General features: G+C 43.5%; 1 protein-coding gene across 2 annotated transcripts in view; it reads left to right on the top strand.

The window, feature by feature from the left end:
- Positions 1 to 324: 324 nt before the first annotated feature.
- The window catches only part of LOC115076145 (Schwann cell myelin protein-like), a 57,699-nt gene continuing 40,323 nt past the window's right edge, over positions 325 to 17,700 (top strand). The window contains exons 1-2 of one of the 2 annotated variants that reach the window (XM_029577279.1): positions 325 to 671; positions 1,566 to 1,937. In XM_029577279.1, coding sequence (XP_029433139.1) covers positions 599 to 671; positions 1,566 to 1,937 — 445 coding nt within the window. In that variant the 5' untranslated portion in view covers positions 325 to 598. The remainder of the gene's footprint in view (positions 672 to 1,565; positions 1,938 to 17,700) is intronic. The other variant, XM_029577280.1, reaches the window with a different exon arrangement.

A 17,700-nucleotide genomic window follows, 5' to 3' on the forward strand; every position in this document is an offset into this window, starting at 1 on the left:
GTGCTCTGTTCTTGCTTTTTAGTTTAGAATTTCTGCCCTACAGGGTGGGGAAGCTTGGCCAGATACCATGCAGCTTATCATTATTGTTTGAGCCTTGGATTTAGGATTTAAAATGTACAAAAATGTACAAAAACAGAAGTCTAAGGGACAACAGATCTTCCGCAAAGTATTTGCTTCAGCATGAAAACCTTTCCACAGTGTACAGTGGTTTGGTTTTTTTTTTTTTTGCAAGTATTTTGTGTGGTTTCATCGCTTTTAGAAAAATGAGAGCCTGACAATAAGCAGCAGTGGATACAACCTGAGCAATAACAGCTGCAGCGCTGACGGAACAGAAAGCAGAACTGAAGGAGCTTTTTACAGTAACAAGAAAAAGAAAGGAAAGCACAGGAAGAAACTTCAGCTGGAGGAAAGTTTCGAATTGGGCTGAACTTCCCTGCCAGCTCAGCTCAAAACGTTGCTGACAGCTGAGGAGTGGCAGAGAGGGCTACTGATAGTAAAGAAGCTTTTCCCCAAAGGGCCCAAGAAAGCGAGCAGGCTGCGAGCCCTGCAGATCTTCGCTCGGCGGGGTCCACGGCTGCCTCCGCGCCTCCGTTCCCGCATGAAGCGCCGTTTCCCGGTGGGCTGCGGCATGGAGCTCCCGCGCTGTGCATTCTGCCTCATCGCTCTTCAAGGTAACTTCACCCCCGGTGAGCCCTCGGGTAGCTTCCAGCTGCATCGGCGCTTTCGTTTGCAGCTATTTCTGCAAACTTCTGTTGCCCGGCCGTGGTGGGGACAGTCCTTGGCCAAGCACCGCAGGCCTGGCCTTTAGGTGTCCTCGCGAAGCGATTGCAGAGACCCTACCTGCCTCAGGACTGTGAACGTTTCCTGCACTGCATCCTCGGCGCTGGACAGCTTGGGGGGGGTGGCACAGCATCCCAGGACAGGATTTGAACCCAGGACAGGATTTGCTAGGCTAGCCCCTGCCTCTGCTGTTTTACTGTTGGGATTGTTTTGTACATCCTCTCTAAGCAGTTCACTGAACTCCTGGAAGGAAAGGTACAGGGAAGGCCAGCAAACATGATTTAGGGTATGGAACCAACTTTCATACTAAGAGAATCTCAAAGCTTGGGACTGTTCAATTTCGAAACGACATAAGTGAGAGAGAGAGAGATGAAAGAGGTGCACAAAATCATGAAAAGCATAGAGAAAGTAAACAGGGAATGTGTCTTATAGTACATAAGCACGTCTTCATGCAACATAGAGTTAACTCGTGGGGCTCAATGCCAGGGAACGTTGTGGAGACAAAGAGCATGGAAGTGGAAGGCAGATCAGTCACAGTCAGGGATGTCCGCCCTAGAGGATATCAGAGAGTATGGGGCACACTAACACTTCCTCTAAGTCCCTGCTGCTGGGCTCCATTAACGTCTGGTGTTAGCCAGTTTGGCAGGTCTTATGGGGTTCTTGCAATATGTGAGCACTTGCCAGACTCAATTGGTCTGCATTGGCTATGATGTCACAAACGCCTTCGACTATGATGTAACTCTTGTGCTCCTTTCTTGTTCGAATTCACGCTTCCCCTCTCTCAGCTTCCTTTCCAGCTTCGTTTCAGCAGACCTGGTCTTCTTGGCAGCCGGAATCCATCCAGGCCCTGAAGGGCTCCTGCGTAGTGATCCCCTGCATGTTCACCTACCCCGGGCCCCGGAGGACCTCCAGAGAGTTCAGCGTTAATTGGTATCTGTATAGGTTTAACAGGTACCCCGAGGCGTACAACAGCAAGATCCCCGTTCAGGGAGCATTCCAGGGTCGTACGGCATTAAGCGGAGATCTGGGCAACAGCACGTGCTCCTTAAAGATCAACAACGTTGCAGACGGTGATGCCGATGTCTATTACACATGGATAGACCCAGACAAAAATTCCTTCAGGTTTTACGACACCACAACTCGTGTCACGGTGACAGGTAAGAGCTGAGCAAAAACGTTCAACCAAGGTCCTCTGAGGCTACCACGTCACTAGGTCTGATCTGAGCTCCCGCTGCCCTGTAACACCCTCCAACCACAGGTGAAAGCGCTGCTTTCTTATGCCTCCTGCTGGTGGGAGGGAGGATGGGAACGGGGAAGGATCACGCTGTGATTGAACTTTGCAGCCATTTACAGGGAGATGGATGCTTGCCTTCATATCCTCTGCTCCCCCGCCCCCCTGCTCCCAAGGACAGCCCTGCATCTGAGTACTGGCACCTTTTATTGTAGAAAAAAGTACTGGGCCGAATTTTAAAATGGTTACGTGCATAAGTTATGCGAGTAACCCTTAAAAAAAAAAAACCCCTGCACGCGCAGAGCCTATTTTGCATAGGCTCGGCGGCGCATGCAAGCCCCGGGACGCACATAAGTCCCGGGGGCGTGGCCAGGGGGCGTGGTGTCAGCTTGGGGGCGTGTTCGGGGCATGGGGGCGGTCCGGGGGCGTGGCTGAGTGCCCCGACACAGCGGCCTGTGTCGGGGCCTGCTGCAGCAGCAGACAGCCGTCAGGCGTAACTTCGAGGATAAAGGCTAGTAGGGGGATTTAGGTACGGCTGGGGGGTGGGTTAGATAGGGGAAGGGAGGGGAAGGTGGGGGGAGGCAGAGGGAACGGGCAGCGTGCGCAGGGCTCGGCGCGCGCAAGTTGCACAAATGTGCACCCCCTTGTGTGCGCCGACGCCGGATTTTATAAGATACGCGTGCGCGCTGTTTTTTAAAATGTACCCAACTGTGTATACATTATAAGGTGAATTTTAAAAGCCCGGCATGCACATCAATTAGGGGATACGAGTGCCCACCATATTTTAAAAGACGCCCAGCTGTGCTCGTATCTCCCGCTGCATAGACCTTGCTCCAATTCATAAAGGGGTGTGGTCTTGGCGGGGCATGGACGTTCCAGGGCAGGGCCGAGAGATAGGCATGCAAATATTTACATGCCTGGGCGCACGCCCAAGTCTAGTGCTGCGTAAGTTTGCTTCTGCTATGGCGAAAGTTTAAAAAAAAAAGAAAGCTAGCCATATCCGAGAGGTTTTAAAGGATTAGGGGGGTTTGGAGGAGTTGGGTGTTGTAATTGGGGTATGTTCTTGGGTTTTAATGGTTGAGTTAAAAATAAAATGGGGAAGATATCATGGTGTTTTCCTGTTTAGGTTTAATGGTCACATGATTGTGCAATGAGGGACTCTCGATTTGCATTGGCAATTGCTTTTTCTGTTACCAGAGAATGAATAGCTCTAAGGTTAGCTTGGTGGTCTGGAGTGTCCAGGATATCTCTTCTCCCATTAAGAGAAAATGCATTTTTCATTATCTGAAGAGACGTTCGACAGACATAGTGCTTCTTCAGGAGACACATCTCACTGACAAAGAACATGATAAGCTTTTACAAGATTGGGTGGGGCAGGTGTACTATGCTTCTCACAATTCTAACAGTGAGGGGGTGTGTATTCTGGTACCCAGGGCCTTGCCATTGAAGATTCACAAAACTCAAAAGGACCCGGGGGCAGGTATGACTTTATAGAGGGGACCCTTTATGAGCAGTCAGTGGTTGTGGTTAATATATACGGGTCACTATTAATCCCTAGTGTCACCTTCTATTTTCTAGTATGAGAAGGGAACTTATATAATATATGACAATTAATTATGAATCCCCACACCTCTTCTTATAAACCTATTCTTGCGCAATACTAATTGACCGTCATAATAGGCGTCATTGTGTGACAATCCATGCCAATTCAATCACTCTGCCTTATATATAATCATAGGTCAGTCCATACATATATTTTTTTTAAATTTTTCAGTGCTTAAGTGCTCCGTGTATTAAAATCTTCTTTTAAATATTCACTTCAGTGATCACTGTATCAATCTTCATTATATTTTAACAATTTAAAGCAATCTTCATAATGCTTCTTGATACTTAGCTTATTGTTAGATGTTTTTCTGCTAACAGCCCAAGTTTCTTGGATGGTCCATGCAATGTGACCAATATCACATTGCCGTATCTGTGCCCACACAGATACGGCAATGTGATATTGGTCACATTGCATGGACCATATATACGGGACTCAGAAAATGGCCAGATTCTTGGGATATCCCATTGTTGCGGCTGTGGGGGAGCCTAGAGTGCAAGCTTAGATCCTGTCTTGGACAGATCTCACCAGTGGGAGGCTGAGCCCAACAAGAGTATTAGAATCTTTCTGCAAGGGGTAGATTTGGTGGATGTTTGGAGATTCAAATACCCTAGCAGCAGAGATTATACACATTACTCGTCTGTTCATAATACTTATAGTTGCTTGGACTTTTTCCTTTGTTCTAAAAAGTTGCTCGGGGTGGATATTTTGCCCTGCTGTCTGTCAGACCATAGTCCTATTGAACTGGTGATTGATCTCTCCCAGACCTTTTGGATTTAGCGTACCTGGAGGTTTAATTTTTCTGTATTGGGCAGGGGCAATTTTCAGATCATGATTAAAGAAGAGATCAAGGCTTTTCAGGATATTCATGCTGTGTAAACTCTAAAGGCCATCTTGCATAAGTTACACCAGCCATCTTAAAAAGACTAGAGAGGCAAGGGTAAAAATATTAGAAAAAAAATAGCTGGTTTAGAACAGATTCATAAGAGGGGTATGGAAACAATTGCTGGCTAAGAGGCAGGAGCTTGAGTTACTTCACACAGCTCTCATAGAGAGGTCTATGCCCTTTTCTCGCCAAAGGTTTTATGAGCACAGTAATAAAGTGGGTAAGCTATTGGTGGGTCTATTAAAAAAAAACAGGCAAGGGGGACTTTAATTACTAAGATTTGAATGTCTAATGGGAGAGTTTCTGCAAGCCATTAATGAAACTTTTTGGTCATATTATGACGATTTATATACGGGCTGCGCGCATGTTATAAAATCCAGAATCGCCGCGCGCAGCGGGGTGCACAATTTTTCAACCTGCGCGCGCCGAGCCGAGCAGCCTGCCTCCGTTCCCTCCGAGGCCGCTCCGATTTTTCCAGCCCCCCCCACCTTCCCCTCCCTTCCCCAACCTAACCCACCCCCCAGCCCTAACTAAATCACCCCCCTACTTTTGTGAAGAAAGTTACGCCTGCCTGATGCAGACGTAACTTGCACGAGTCGACCAGCTGCCGGCGTGTCATTCCCCAGCCCGGGGGCTGGTTCAGAGGCCTTGGCCACGCCCCCGGAACACCCCCGGGCCGGCACAACGCCCCCGAATGCCGCACCGCCCCCGATACGCCCCCCCCCCCCCGAGCGAAGCCCCGGGACTTCCGTGCATCCCAGGGTTTTGCGCGCACCGGCGGCCTACGCGACATAAGCGCGCTGGCGCGCAAATCCCCTGCGCACGTAAATCCAGCTGGATTTACGTGCGCAGGGCTTTTAAAATCTGCCTCTATATGCACAACCCATGGCACAGCTTTTGACGAATGGTTTGTTGTCCAGTACTTTTCCTATTCTGCAAGGCACGAGGGAGGGGTGCCCCTTATCTCCGTTATTGTTCGATTTCTCCATTGGTCAGGTAAGATGAGGAGATTGATGGCTTTTGGTTTAATGGAAAGAATCTTAAAATATCCCTCTATGCAGACAGTGTGTTGTTGTATCTTACCAAGATTAAAAAATCAGCATCCAGGGTCTTGGCGGTTCTGGAAGAGTAAGGTCAGGTGTCAAGTTACTTGGTTAACTACCAAAAATTGGAAGTGTTCCTGCTGGGAGAAACGTCAGAGCATGCCCTGCCACAGAATATGAAATACTTCTAGTTGGCTAAAAAAGGATTCAAATATATAGGTATATTCTTACCATGAAAATGGTCTGACATTTACAGGGCAAACTATGCACTGGTATACACTAAGATACTGGATGATCTGCAACAATGGTCAGGGTTGATGGTCACATGGGCACAAAGGATTGGGATCCTGAAAATCAATATATTACCTAGACTTATGTATCTAGTTCAGCACATTCCCATTAACTTACCAATGAAGTTCTTTTCTAACTTGAATGGGCATATGTCTCATTTTATTTGGCCGGGAAGGTCTCCCCGAGTGAAAATGAGTACTCTGTGGAGAACAGGGGAGGCATGCATGGTATTACCTAATCTCCTTATTATTGGGCCTCCTGTCTTGGATTTCTTCGAGGATTGCTGGAGAGGGAGCCGGTGTCTCCAAGGTTGTCTCTAGAAGCAGGTGCTGCTGGGAGGGTTGATTTGGCTTTATTGCCGTTTATGCCATCCACCTCACCTCACACCAGATGGGCCATGAAATCATGCCCCATAATAGCACTTATGGTTCACATCTGGTGGATGATGTGTAAAAGCTTAGGGATTCCAAAGGGTACTCACATTTCATTAGCAGTATTAAGGGATAACCCCCATATCTCATTTCACATTTCATGCAGCAACAGCTGGTTGGTAGAAGGAGGGCTTGCATTTTCTGGGTCAGTTATGGGACGAGGATAGCTGGGTCTCCCATGAGACTTTGCTAGATGATTTCAAGTTGCAGGATGGCTCGAAAGATGTTTGTCAGATGTTGCTAAGGTCTGAAGGGTCATTATGGGATAAGACTACATCCTCACAGGTGGAACGGATTTTGATTTTAACTGGGCCAGGAAAGAAAAATATATTGTTGTTCTTCAGAGCCATTAATTTGATATATGAAGAAAGAGAACCTACATTGAACTTGATCGCACAATGGAATGCGGTTCTTGAGATGACTCTGACTGATAGAGCTGGAGGACCATAAGGAAGAAGGTACATAGGGTTTACATCTGCAGTTGTAGGGTTGAACTGATATACAAACTAGGGATGTGCAGGGGGAAAATATTTGTTTTCGTCTTGTTTCGTGAGTTTTTTTCCCACGAATTATGGTTCATGTATTGTTTGATTTGTTTGATTCATGAGGAAAAAACTAATCAAGGTCCTGAAGCCTGGGTCAAAAAATGAAAACGAAGCCTCTTGGGGCCTCCTGCCTGCCTGCCCGGAAAAATGCCAAGGCCAGAATCGCCCCTAAATCCTTCCTACCCAGTCCGGTGGGAATAGGTTGGTGAGGCCTAGGCCCTGTCCGAAGCCTCGGCCTTGCATAGGCCAATGGCATGGTAGGTTGCCACAACATCGGCCTACTTGAGGCCAATGTCTCAGCCAGACCAGGGCCTAGCCCAGAAGCTGGGTCTCGACACCTGTGCCTCAGAGCCCAGATCCAGGCACAACGTCGCAACCTGGCCTGGAGGCCAGGTCCCGATGCCGGGGTTCCATCCGAACCCAGGCCTGATGCCGCAACCTGACCCGGAGGTCAGGCCCCAATGCCTGGACTTCAACCTAGGCTGAAGCCCGGACCCAGGCTGGGTCCCAACACCAGGGTCTCGGTGCAGGCCCAATCCTGACACCAGGACCTGGCCTGGAGACCTGGTCCCGAAGCCTAGGGTCAAGCGCAGGCCTTGTAAATGCTCCCGCATCATCCTCTTTCTTCTGACATCATCCTGGGATTGCACCAGAGTTAAAATGGTGCCATCTGTTGGGCTAAATGCGCCAGAGTTAAATAATTTCGGCACAACCCCAGCAGATGGCATCAGAAGAAAGAAGAGGATTTTATTTATTTATTTATTATTTTTATTATACCGAGTTTCATGATAGGAATCACATCAACCCGGTTTACAATTAACAATGTGAGTAAAGGCAGAGCGTAACATAGTAAAAACATTTCTCAATTTAACATCAAATATAGTAAGAACTTAACAAATATAATAACAATATTTAGGATGTGAGAAAGTTACAAAAAACAAGGAAAAATAACTAGGATCTGAAAGGGGGAGGAAATTGAAGAAAGAATATTAACATTTTAGCCAACTGTATCAATTAATAAATATGTATAGTATTATAAAATATAGATGTGTAGCAAAAATGACCAAATATGATGCTGTTGTGAAGTATAATAATATGTTGCTGTGACTGCGTGTGAAGTTAGTGGGTTTATTATTTGTGTTTGTGCTGATGGGTGGGGAATTTAATCCAGTTCTGGGAAAGCTTTTTTAAAAAGCCAAGTTTTTAGTTTTTTCCTAAAAGTTGGGGCGCATGGTTCTTGTCTTAAGTCCGGTGGGATGGAGTTCCAAAGGATTGGACCTGCTGATGAAAGAGCTCTTGAACTGTAGGATTTATGTTGGTAGGTTTTGGCATGTGGAACCTGTAGTGATTCTTTGTAGTGTTCCCTGATGGGTCTGGCGAATGTGTATTTTTTAAAAGGGATTTGTAGGTCGAGTTGAGTGTGTTGATGGATGTTCTTGTAGATAATCATGATGGTTTTGTACATGATTCTGAAGTGGATCGGTAACCAATGAAGGTCTTTGAGGATGGGGGAGATGTGGTCGATTTTCCTGGAATTTGTAAGTATTCTCGCTGCTGTGTTCTGTACCATTTGTAAGGGCTTGGTGAAGGAGGCTGGGAGGCCTAGTAGTAGAGAATTGCAATAATCTAGTTTGGAGAAGATTATTGCTTGCAGGATTGATCTAAAGTCATGCGCGTGGAAAAGTGGCTTTATTCTTTTCAGAATATGTAATTTGTGGAAGCAGTCTTTGGTAGTTCGGTTAATGAATGGTTTGAGGTTAAGACGGTTATCTAAGATGGCTCCTAGATCTCTTACATGGGTGGTTTGTAGGAGAGTAGGTGGCTTTGAGAGTGTGATGTTTTCAGGTGCTATAAGGAGATATTCCGTTTTCGACGCATTAAGGACCAGGTTTAGGCTGGTGAGGAGGTGTTTGATTTCTAATAAGCAACTCTCCCAATATTCCATTGTTGACGTGATTGAATCTTTTATAGGGATCACAATCTGTACGTCGTCAGCGAAGAGGAAGTGTTTAAGGCTTAGTTTTGTGAGTAGTTGACAAAGTGGTAGGAGGTATACATTAAATAGAGTGGGTGAAAGGGATGAACCTTGTGGCACCCCTCTGGTGGAGGGGTGGTATTGGGATTCTGTATTGTGAATTTTGACCCTATATCCTCTGTTTTCCAGGAAGGTTTTGAACCATGTTAGTGAAGTAGCTGTCACTCCAATATTTGCCAGTTGTTTTAGAAGGAGGTAATGGTTGACTGTGTCAAAGGCCGCCGAGAAGTCGAGGAGGATTAGTAAAAATGCTTTGCCTTTATCGATTCCAGCGAGGAGGAAGTCTGAGAGTGCATGATGTAGAGCATTTGTAAGGCCTGGACCCGACCCTAGGCCGAGGCCCAGGCTTCAGGACCTTGCCTCCAGGCCAGGCCCCAACAATGGGCTTGGGCCTGGGTTGAGGCCTCAGCATCGGAACCTAGCCTCTGGGCCAGGTTGCAGTGTCAGGCCTGGGCCTGGATGCCAGCCTAGGATGAGGCCCTAGTGTTGGGGGCTCAGCCTCCAAGCTAGGTCACAGCATCAGGCTTGGGTCTGGGCTCTGGTCTAGGCTGATGCCCCAGCTTTGGGACCCGGCCTCCGGGCTGGGTCATGGTGTTGGGCCTGGGTCCGGGCTGAGGCCCCGGCGTCAGGACCCAGCCTCTAGGCCGGGTTGCAGCATCAGGCCTGGGCTCCAGCTGGGGTCCAGTTATCAGTACCCGAAGTCCGGCCTTGCCATTAGATATCCAACGGATCAGGTAAGAGACCCCGGCATAGCGCTGGGGGCCTAGACTGTGGCCCCAACTTTGGGCCTCCGCCTATGCCCTAGGCGAGGCTCTGGCTTCAGGCCTAGGCTGAGGCACTTGCATCACTGTAAGTCGTAGGCCGTGGCTCTACTTTGGGCCTTGGCCAAGGCCCCAGCTTCAGGCCTAGGCTTAGGCCCATGGCATTCATTTCAAACAAATGCAACGAATAAGGTTCATTTCATTTGGGGCACCCTTGATTTATTTCAGGCCCCCCCTGAATGAAACAAATTACTCTTATTCGGCCCATTTTTTAATTTTGTTTGAAACAAATGCACATGCCTAGTACATACTGATCAGGAGGACTTAGAGAACATCGGTTTACTTTGCTAGGTTTTTTCCTTGTGTCCCATCTGTGTTGGCGAGGGTGCAGGGGGGTAGGGACATATCTACATCTCTGGTGGGAGTGAGCACTGTTCAGGGTTTCTGGAGGAGGATGGAACTGATGATTACTGACATTCTGGGACATCAAGTGACTCTTTTGCCCATAACTTGCCTTCTTGGGCTTTGGATCCATGTATCTTTTGCAAGCCAACAGCGACTACGTAATACAGGCAGCTAGATTTACCGTTGTGACACACTGGAAATCACTGATCTCTCACTGGTACAAGCAGGTCCATAACATAGCAGGTACTGAAAAGTTAACTTTTTCTCTTCGCAAGAAGTTGTTCTTATATAATAGACTCTGGGAGTCTTATTGGAAATATCTGGCTGACAAAGGAAGGGGGAACCCTGTGATAAAACTCTGGAGAGTTTAGTCTATGCTATGTGCCAGGATGAAATGGATGCAATTTTTAACTTTTCCTAGCCTGGCTGTACTTTTTGCAATTATTGGATTGTGTGACCAAGATATCTGTGCCTGTTTCAAGTCATATCTGGATGGTATAACATCTCTTATTACTGTGAATATCTGCCTTTGGTTTAAATAAAAAGTTTTTTAAAAAAGGCATTTAGAATGTTAAGAAGTATTTGGAAAGGAATAGAGAACAAAACTAAGAAATACAACGAGTGAGATAATCAAATTTACCAGAGGCAGGCAGAGCTCCAGAGTCTCAATGCATGGATGAGACGATGCTGCAAGGAAGAGGGATTCAGTTTTGTTAGGAACTGGGGAACCTTTTGGGATAGGGGGAGACTTTTCCGAAGGGATGGGCTCCACCTTAACCAGGGTGGAACCAGACTGCTGGCGCTAACCTTTAAAAAGGAGATAGAGCAGTTTTTAAACTAGAACAAAGGGGAAAGCCGACAGTCGCTCAGCAGCGCATGGTTCGGAGGGAGGTATCTTCAAAGGATACTAATGATGCATTAGAATTAGGGCATCCCGACAGTGAGATTCCAATAATTAGAAAAATAGTCCAAGTGCCTGTAACTAAAAACTCACCTGAGCTAAAAAATTCTAACTTATCTCTATCAATTAAAAAGCAGAATGAAAATACAAACAAAAAACACACTTTAAAATGTTTGTATGCTAATGCCAGGAGTCTTAAGAATTAAGATGGGAGAATTAGAATGTAGAGCAGTGAATGATGACATAGACTTAATTGGCATCTCAGACACATGGTGGAAAGAGGATAACCAATGGGACAGTGCTATACCGGGGTACACATTATATCGCAATGACAGAGAGGAGGACCTGGGAGGCGGTGTGGCGCTTTATGTCCGGGATGGCATAGAGTCCAACAGGATAAACATCCTGCATGAGACTAAATGCAAAATTGAATCTTTATGGGTAGAAATCCCTTGTGTGTCGGGGAAGACTATAATGATAGGAGTATACTACCATCCACCTGGTCAAGATGGTGAGACGGACAGTGAAATGCTAAGAGAAATTGGGGAAGCTAACGAAATTGGTGGTGCGGTAATAATGGGAGACTTCAATTACCCAATATTGACTGGGTAAATGTATCATTGGGACATGCTAGAGAGATAATGTTCCTGGATGGAATTAATGACAGATTTATGGAGCATTTGGTTCAGGAACCGACAAGAGAGAAAACAATTTTAGATCTAATTCTCAGTGGTGCACAGGACTTGGTGAGAGAGGTAATGGTGGTGGAGCCGCTTGGCAATAGTGATCGTAATATGAGCAAATTTGAAATAATGACAGAAGGGGGACAGTAAGCAAATCCACAGCTCTCGTGCTAAACTTTCAAAAGAGAAACTTTGCTAAAATGAGAAAAATAGAAAAAAAAACTGAAAGGAGCAGCTACAAAGGTAAAAAGTGTGCAAGAGGCGTGGTCATTGTTAAAAAATACCATTCTAGAAGCACAGTCCAGATGTATTCCACACATTAAGGTAGAAAGAAGGCAAAACGATCACAGGCATGGTTAAAAGGGGAGGTGAAAGAAGCTATTTTAGCCAAAAGATCTTCCTTCAAAAATTGGAAGAATGATCCAACAGAAGAAAATAGGATAATGCATAAGCGTTGGCAAGTTAAATGTAAGACATTGATAAGACAGGCTAAGAGAGAATTTGAAAAGAAGTTGGCCGTAGAGGGAAAAACTCACTGTAAAAACCTTTTAAAATATATCCAAGGCAGAAAGCCTGTGAGGGAGTCAGTTGGACCGTTAGATGATCGAGGGGTTAAAGGGGCAATTAGAGAAGAGTAGGCCATCGCGGAAAGATTAAATGATTTTTTTGCTTCAGTGTTAACTGAAGAGGATGTTGGGAAGATACCCGTATCAGAGAAGGTTTTCATGGGTAATGAATCAGATGGACTGAACCAAAACACAGTGAACCTAGATGTAGTAGGCTGATTGACAAACTGAAGAGTAGTAAATCACCTGGACTGGATGGTATACACCCCAGGGTTCTGAAGGAACTCAAAAATGAAATTTCAGACCTGTTAGTAAAAATTTGTAACTTATCATTAAAATCATCCATTGTACCTCAGGACTGGAGGGTGGCTAATATAACCCCAATATTTAAAAAGGGCTCCAGGGGCAATCCGGGAAACTACAGATCGGTTAGTCTGACTTCAGTGCCAGGAAAAATAGTGGAAAGTGTTCTAAACATCAAAATCACAGAACATATAGAAAGACATGGTTTAATGGAACAAAGTCAGCATGGCTTTACCCAGGGCAAGTCTTGCCTCACAAATCTGCTTCACTTTTTTGAAGGAGTTAATAAACATGTGGATAAAGGTGAACCGGTAGATGTAGTATATTTGGATTTTCAGAAGGTGTTTGACAAAGTTCCTCATGAGAGGCTTCTAGGAAAAGTAAAAAGTCATGGGATAGGTGGCGATGTCCTGTCGTGGATTACAAACTGGCTAAAAGACAGGAAACAGAGAGTAGGATTAAATGGATAATTTTATCAGTGGAAGGGAGTGGGCAGTGGAGTGCCTCAGGGATCTGTATTGGGACCCTTACTTTTCAATATATTTATAAATGATCTGGAAAGAAATATGACAAGTGAGGTAATCAAATTTGCAGATGATACAAAATTGTTCAGAGTAGTTAAATCACAAGCAGATTGTGATAAATTGCAGGAAGACCTTGTGAGACTGGAAAATTGGGCATCAAAATGGCAGATGAAATGTAATGTGGATAAGTGCAAGGTGATGCATATAGGGAAAAATAACCCATGCTATAATTACACAATGTTGGGGTCCATATTAGGTGCTACAACCCAAGAAAGAGATCTAGGCGTCATAGTGGATAACACATTGAAATCATCGGTTCAGTGTGCTGCGGCAGTCAAAAAAGCAAACAGAATGTTGGGAATTATTAGAAAGGGAATGGTGAATAAAATGGAAAATGTCATAATGCCTCTGTATCTCTCCATGGTGAGACCACACCTTGAATACTGTCTACAATTCTGGTCACTGCATCTGAAAAAAAGATATAATTGCGTGGAGAAGGTACAGAGAAGGGCTACCAAAATGATAAGGGGAATGGAACAGCTCCCCTATGAGGAAAGACTAAGGAGGTTAGGACTTTTCAGCTTGGAAAAGAGATGGCTGAGGGGGGATATGATAGAGGTGTTTAAAATCATGAGAGGTCTAGAATGGGTAGATGTGAATCGGTTATTTACTCTTTCGGATAATAGAAAGACTAGGGGGCACTCCATGAAGTTAGCATGTGGCACATTTAAAACTAATCAGAGAAAGTTCTTTTTTACTCAATGCACAATTAAACTCTGGAATTTGTTGCCAGTGGCTTTGGTTAGTGCAGTTAGTATAGCTGTGTTTAAAAAAGGATTGGATAAGTTCTTGGAGGAGAAGTCCATTACCTGCTATTAATTAAGTTGACTTAGAAAATAGCCACTGCTATTACTAGCAACGGTAACATGGAATAGACTTAGTTTTTGTGTACTTGCCAGGTTCTTATGGCCTGGATTGGCCTCTGTTGGAAACCCAGTATGGCATGTTCTTATGTAAGACTATCCTAATGCCTTTGTATAGATCTATGGTGCTATCTTGATTAGTGTGTGTAGTTCTAGTTGCCCATCTTAAACAAAGACATTGTTGACATAGAAAAGGTACATATAAGGGTGACAAAAATGATAAAGGGATAGAAAACCTCCCTTACGAGGAAAGGCTAAACAGAAATGGGCTCTTTAGCTTAGAAATGAGATGTCTGAGAAGGGATATGATTGAGATTTATAAAATCATGACTGTGGTGGAACGGGGAAATAGGGACTGGTTATTTATCCTTTTAAACAACACTAGGGGTGGGGAACACTCGCAACCAGCTGATTTAAAACAAATTGTAGAAACTATTTTTTTCATTCAGGAGGAAATTTTAAAGGATTTACCTGTTAAATGTAACTTACTATTGTAGAAATTTTCAAAAGCCATTTACTTAATAAAAGTGCCCTTACACTAGAAAATGGACAATTCAATGGAATATGTTGTAGCAATTTTCAAAAGCCCACTTACGTAATCAGGTCCTAATTGCAGAATCAAGTTATGGAATCTGTTGCCAGAGGATGTGGTCAAGGTAACTAACATAGAGGGATTCAAAAGAGGGTTGGACAAGGTTCTGAAGAAAAAGTTCATAAACAGCTGTTAGCCAGACAGACTTGAGGAAAGCCAGCATCGATCCCTGGGGTTGAGCTCCAAGAAACAGATCAACTATTTGGAATCCAACAGGTATTTGTTGGAGATAGAATTCGCATCCCGCAGGCTGCAACACCTCCCCTCCACTGACATCATCTCAGGGCACGGGTACATAAGTGCGAGTGCAACACCCGAGGCTTTATTAAAGAACTAGCCTCCTGATACAGCTGCCTTCTGCCTCCTGCTACCATCTGAGGCTTGCTTGCTGCTCATTCAGTGCTGCCAGCTCTTCCACATCGCTTTGGGCCATCTGCTGCTCATCCCAAGGTCTGCGACACCTCCCTCCCATTGATGTCATCTCGGGGCGCGGGTACATATGCGCAAGTGCGATGCTGGAGGCTTTATTAAACAACTTGCCTTCTGCTACAGGTGTGTCTTCTGCCTCCTATTGCCATCTAAAGCTTGCTTGCTGTTCTTCCAGCTCTGCCACATGTCTGTGCATCCCGCAAACTGCAAGACCTCCCCCCGCTGACCTCATCTTGGGCGTGGGTACATTAGCACCCCAAGATGAGGCGTGTCGCCCTCAAAATAAAGAAGATCATTGAAATCCTTCCCCTGGCCCATTGTTGATTCGAAGTAAGTGACATTATGGCTGAATTTTGTCAGAATCATATTAATATTATATTAAACCACAGAAGATATGGGAGTCTCGTATAAAGAAAGACACAAAAGAAATAGCACTATTCACCAAATTCCATTAAATCTAGGCACTCCTGTTACGTCATGTTTCCTGCTATCTGTACTCTTGATTAATGCTCAATCACCAGTAACAAAAAAAAAATACCAATGATCAATGATTTGTTATATGAATACTCTCCCATGATCTGCTGCATTACTGAAACATGGTTGAAAGTATCGGACTCAGTCTTAATGAATCAATTTATGCGTCAATCATATAAAGTCTTTTCTACCCTAGAAAAAAATCGCAAATGTGGTGGTTTATTGATCATTGCAAATAAAGATTTACATTTGAAGCAGATCCAATTAGCTATTGCTCCCCCATTTGAAGTAGGGTTGTTTAAATCTAATCATCTTCAGGTATGTTTAGTTTATTGTCCCCCTAGTCTATTAGAATATAATAGCTCTCCATTTGTCAAATTATTAGTAAAGAATGTAGCAACTGAAATTCCAACTGTTATTATAGGCGATTTTAATCTTCATGTAGACACAATACCATGCTCATCAGCTTGTGAGCCTTGTCTTGATGCTCTCACAGTACTAGGTTGGGAACAGATCATTAAGAATCCAACTCATAAAGCAGAACATACACTTGATCTAATATTCATAAATAATAATATAGTTGATGAAACAGTCTGTCCCGTGGTTGGATCATAAAGGTATTTATGCTACAATGCCTCATAATATTCGCCTCCTCTCCCCTCAGAGCAGTGAACTTTCCTTCTCTTTTTGTAAGCCCATTAACACTGATAATTTAACTTTCGGTAATATTGATATAGCAGTGGCATCTTGGATAGACACAGCTACAATGATTGCTGATAAACTTAGTCCTGTCATTTATAGACAGCTGACTAGTAAAAGACTGAATGCCCCATGGTATACCCATTATATAAGAAAGCTAAAAAGTCTGTTTAGAAAGAAGGAGAGCATGTGATGAAAGAACCCTCAGATCAGAAATTAGGGATATATAGAGCCCTACTTTCTAAACACAGAATCTTGATAAATAATACCAAACATGAATATTATGCTAAAAAAATTCATGACATGAAATTTAATCCTAAAATTCTTTTTTCTATAGTACAACATTTGACTAAATCTAATCCACTAAATCAAAGGACAGATTCTGTTTCAAGAAGCAAATGCAATGAGTTTGCAACCTTCTTTAAAGAGAAAATTCAAAAATTGACGAATAGTTTTTCTTCATCTGCAGATCCAAAAATTATATTACAAGCATGTGATACTGCTCCACGGACACTTTGAGTCTGCATCTTCCTTAGAAAATGAATCTATTTTAAAAAATATGAAGCCAGTAAACCACCCATTAGATGCAATCCCTATAAAAGTTTTTAAAACAGTTGTCCATGCTGTCGCTCCTTGTGACTTTGGGCAAGTCACTTTACCCTCCATTGCCTCAGGTACAAAACTTAAGATTGTAAGCCCTCTGGGGATAGGGAAATACCTACAGTACCTGAATGTAAACCATGTGATATCTCAATTGAGATCAAATGTCGGTATATAAAAAAATAAATAATAATAATAATATAGTCTCCAATATTGTAAATCTATCACTTGCTGAAGGAAAAATACCATCTCTACTAAAATGAGCTTCATATAGACCAATTCTAAAGAATAAAAGCTCTGATTTTAATGTTTTAAAAAATTTTAGACCAATCTCAAACACCATTTATTACTAAGATTATTGAGAAAATAGTGAAGCACAATTGGCTGAATACCTTGAAGCAAATAATATACTTTTCCCCACTCAATTTGGTTTTAGAAAACTTTTTAATTTTGAATCACTTTTATTAAAACTAACAGACACAGTTTTAAGGAGTTTTGATGCTGGTCAATCTTATTTATTCATTTTATTAGAGATAGTGGCTGCTTTTGATACTATAGATCGTGTCATTTTGATTCATAGGCTATCTGAAATTGGTCTCAATTATAAAACCCTTCAATGGTTTACCTCTTACCTCAAAGATCATTCTTTTCAGGTAAAGATTGGCAATTCTTTATCTGAGAGATTTAACATGGATTCCGGGCTTCCGCAAGGGTCATCTTTATCTGCAATACTTTTCAACATTTATATGTCACTTTTATGTAAATTATTATCTGGATTAGGTATTATCCATTATATATACGCAGATAACGTACAATTTTTAATTCCAATTAAAGATTCCATAGAAAATACCTTGAAATTGATTGAGGTATATATCTCAGCAATCCAGCTACTTTTGATTAATATGAAACTGGTATTGAACAATCAAAAAAATTATATTATTAAATAGAACATAAACACCAAATATGCCCATCTTTTGTAAAACAGGTGCTATGCA

The sequence above is a fragment of the Rhinatrema bivittatum genome, chromosome 14 (assembly GCF_901001135.1).
Source record: "Rhinatrema bivittatum chromosome 14, aRhiBiv1.1, whole genome shotgun sequence".
Classification (NCBI taxonomy): Eukaryota; Metazoa; Chordata; class Amphibia; order Gymnophiona; family Rhinatrematidae; genus Rhinatrema; species Rhinatrema bivittatum.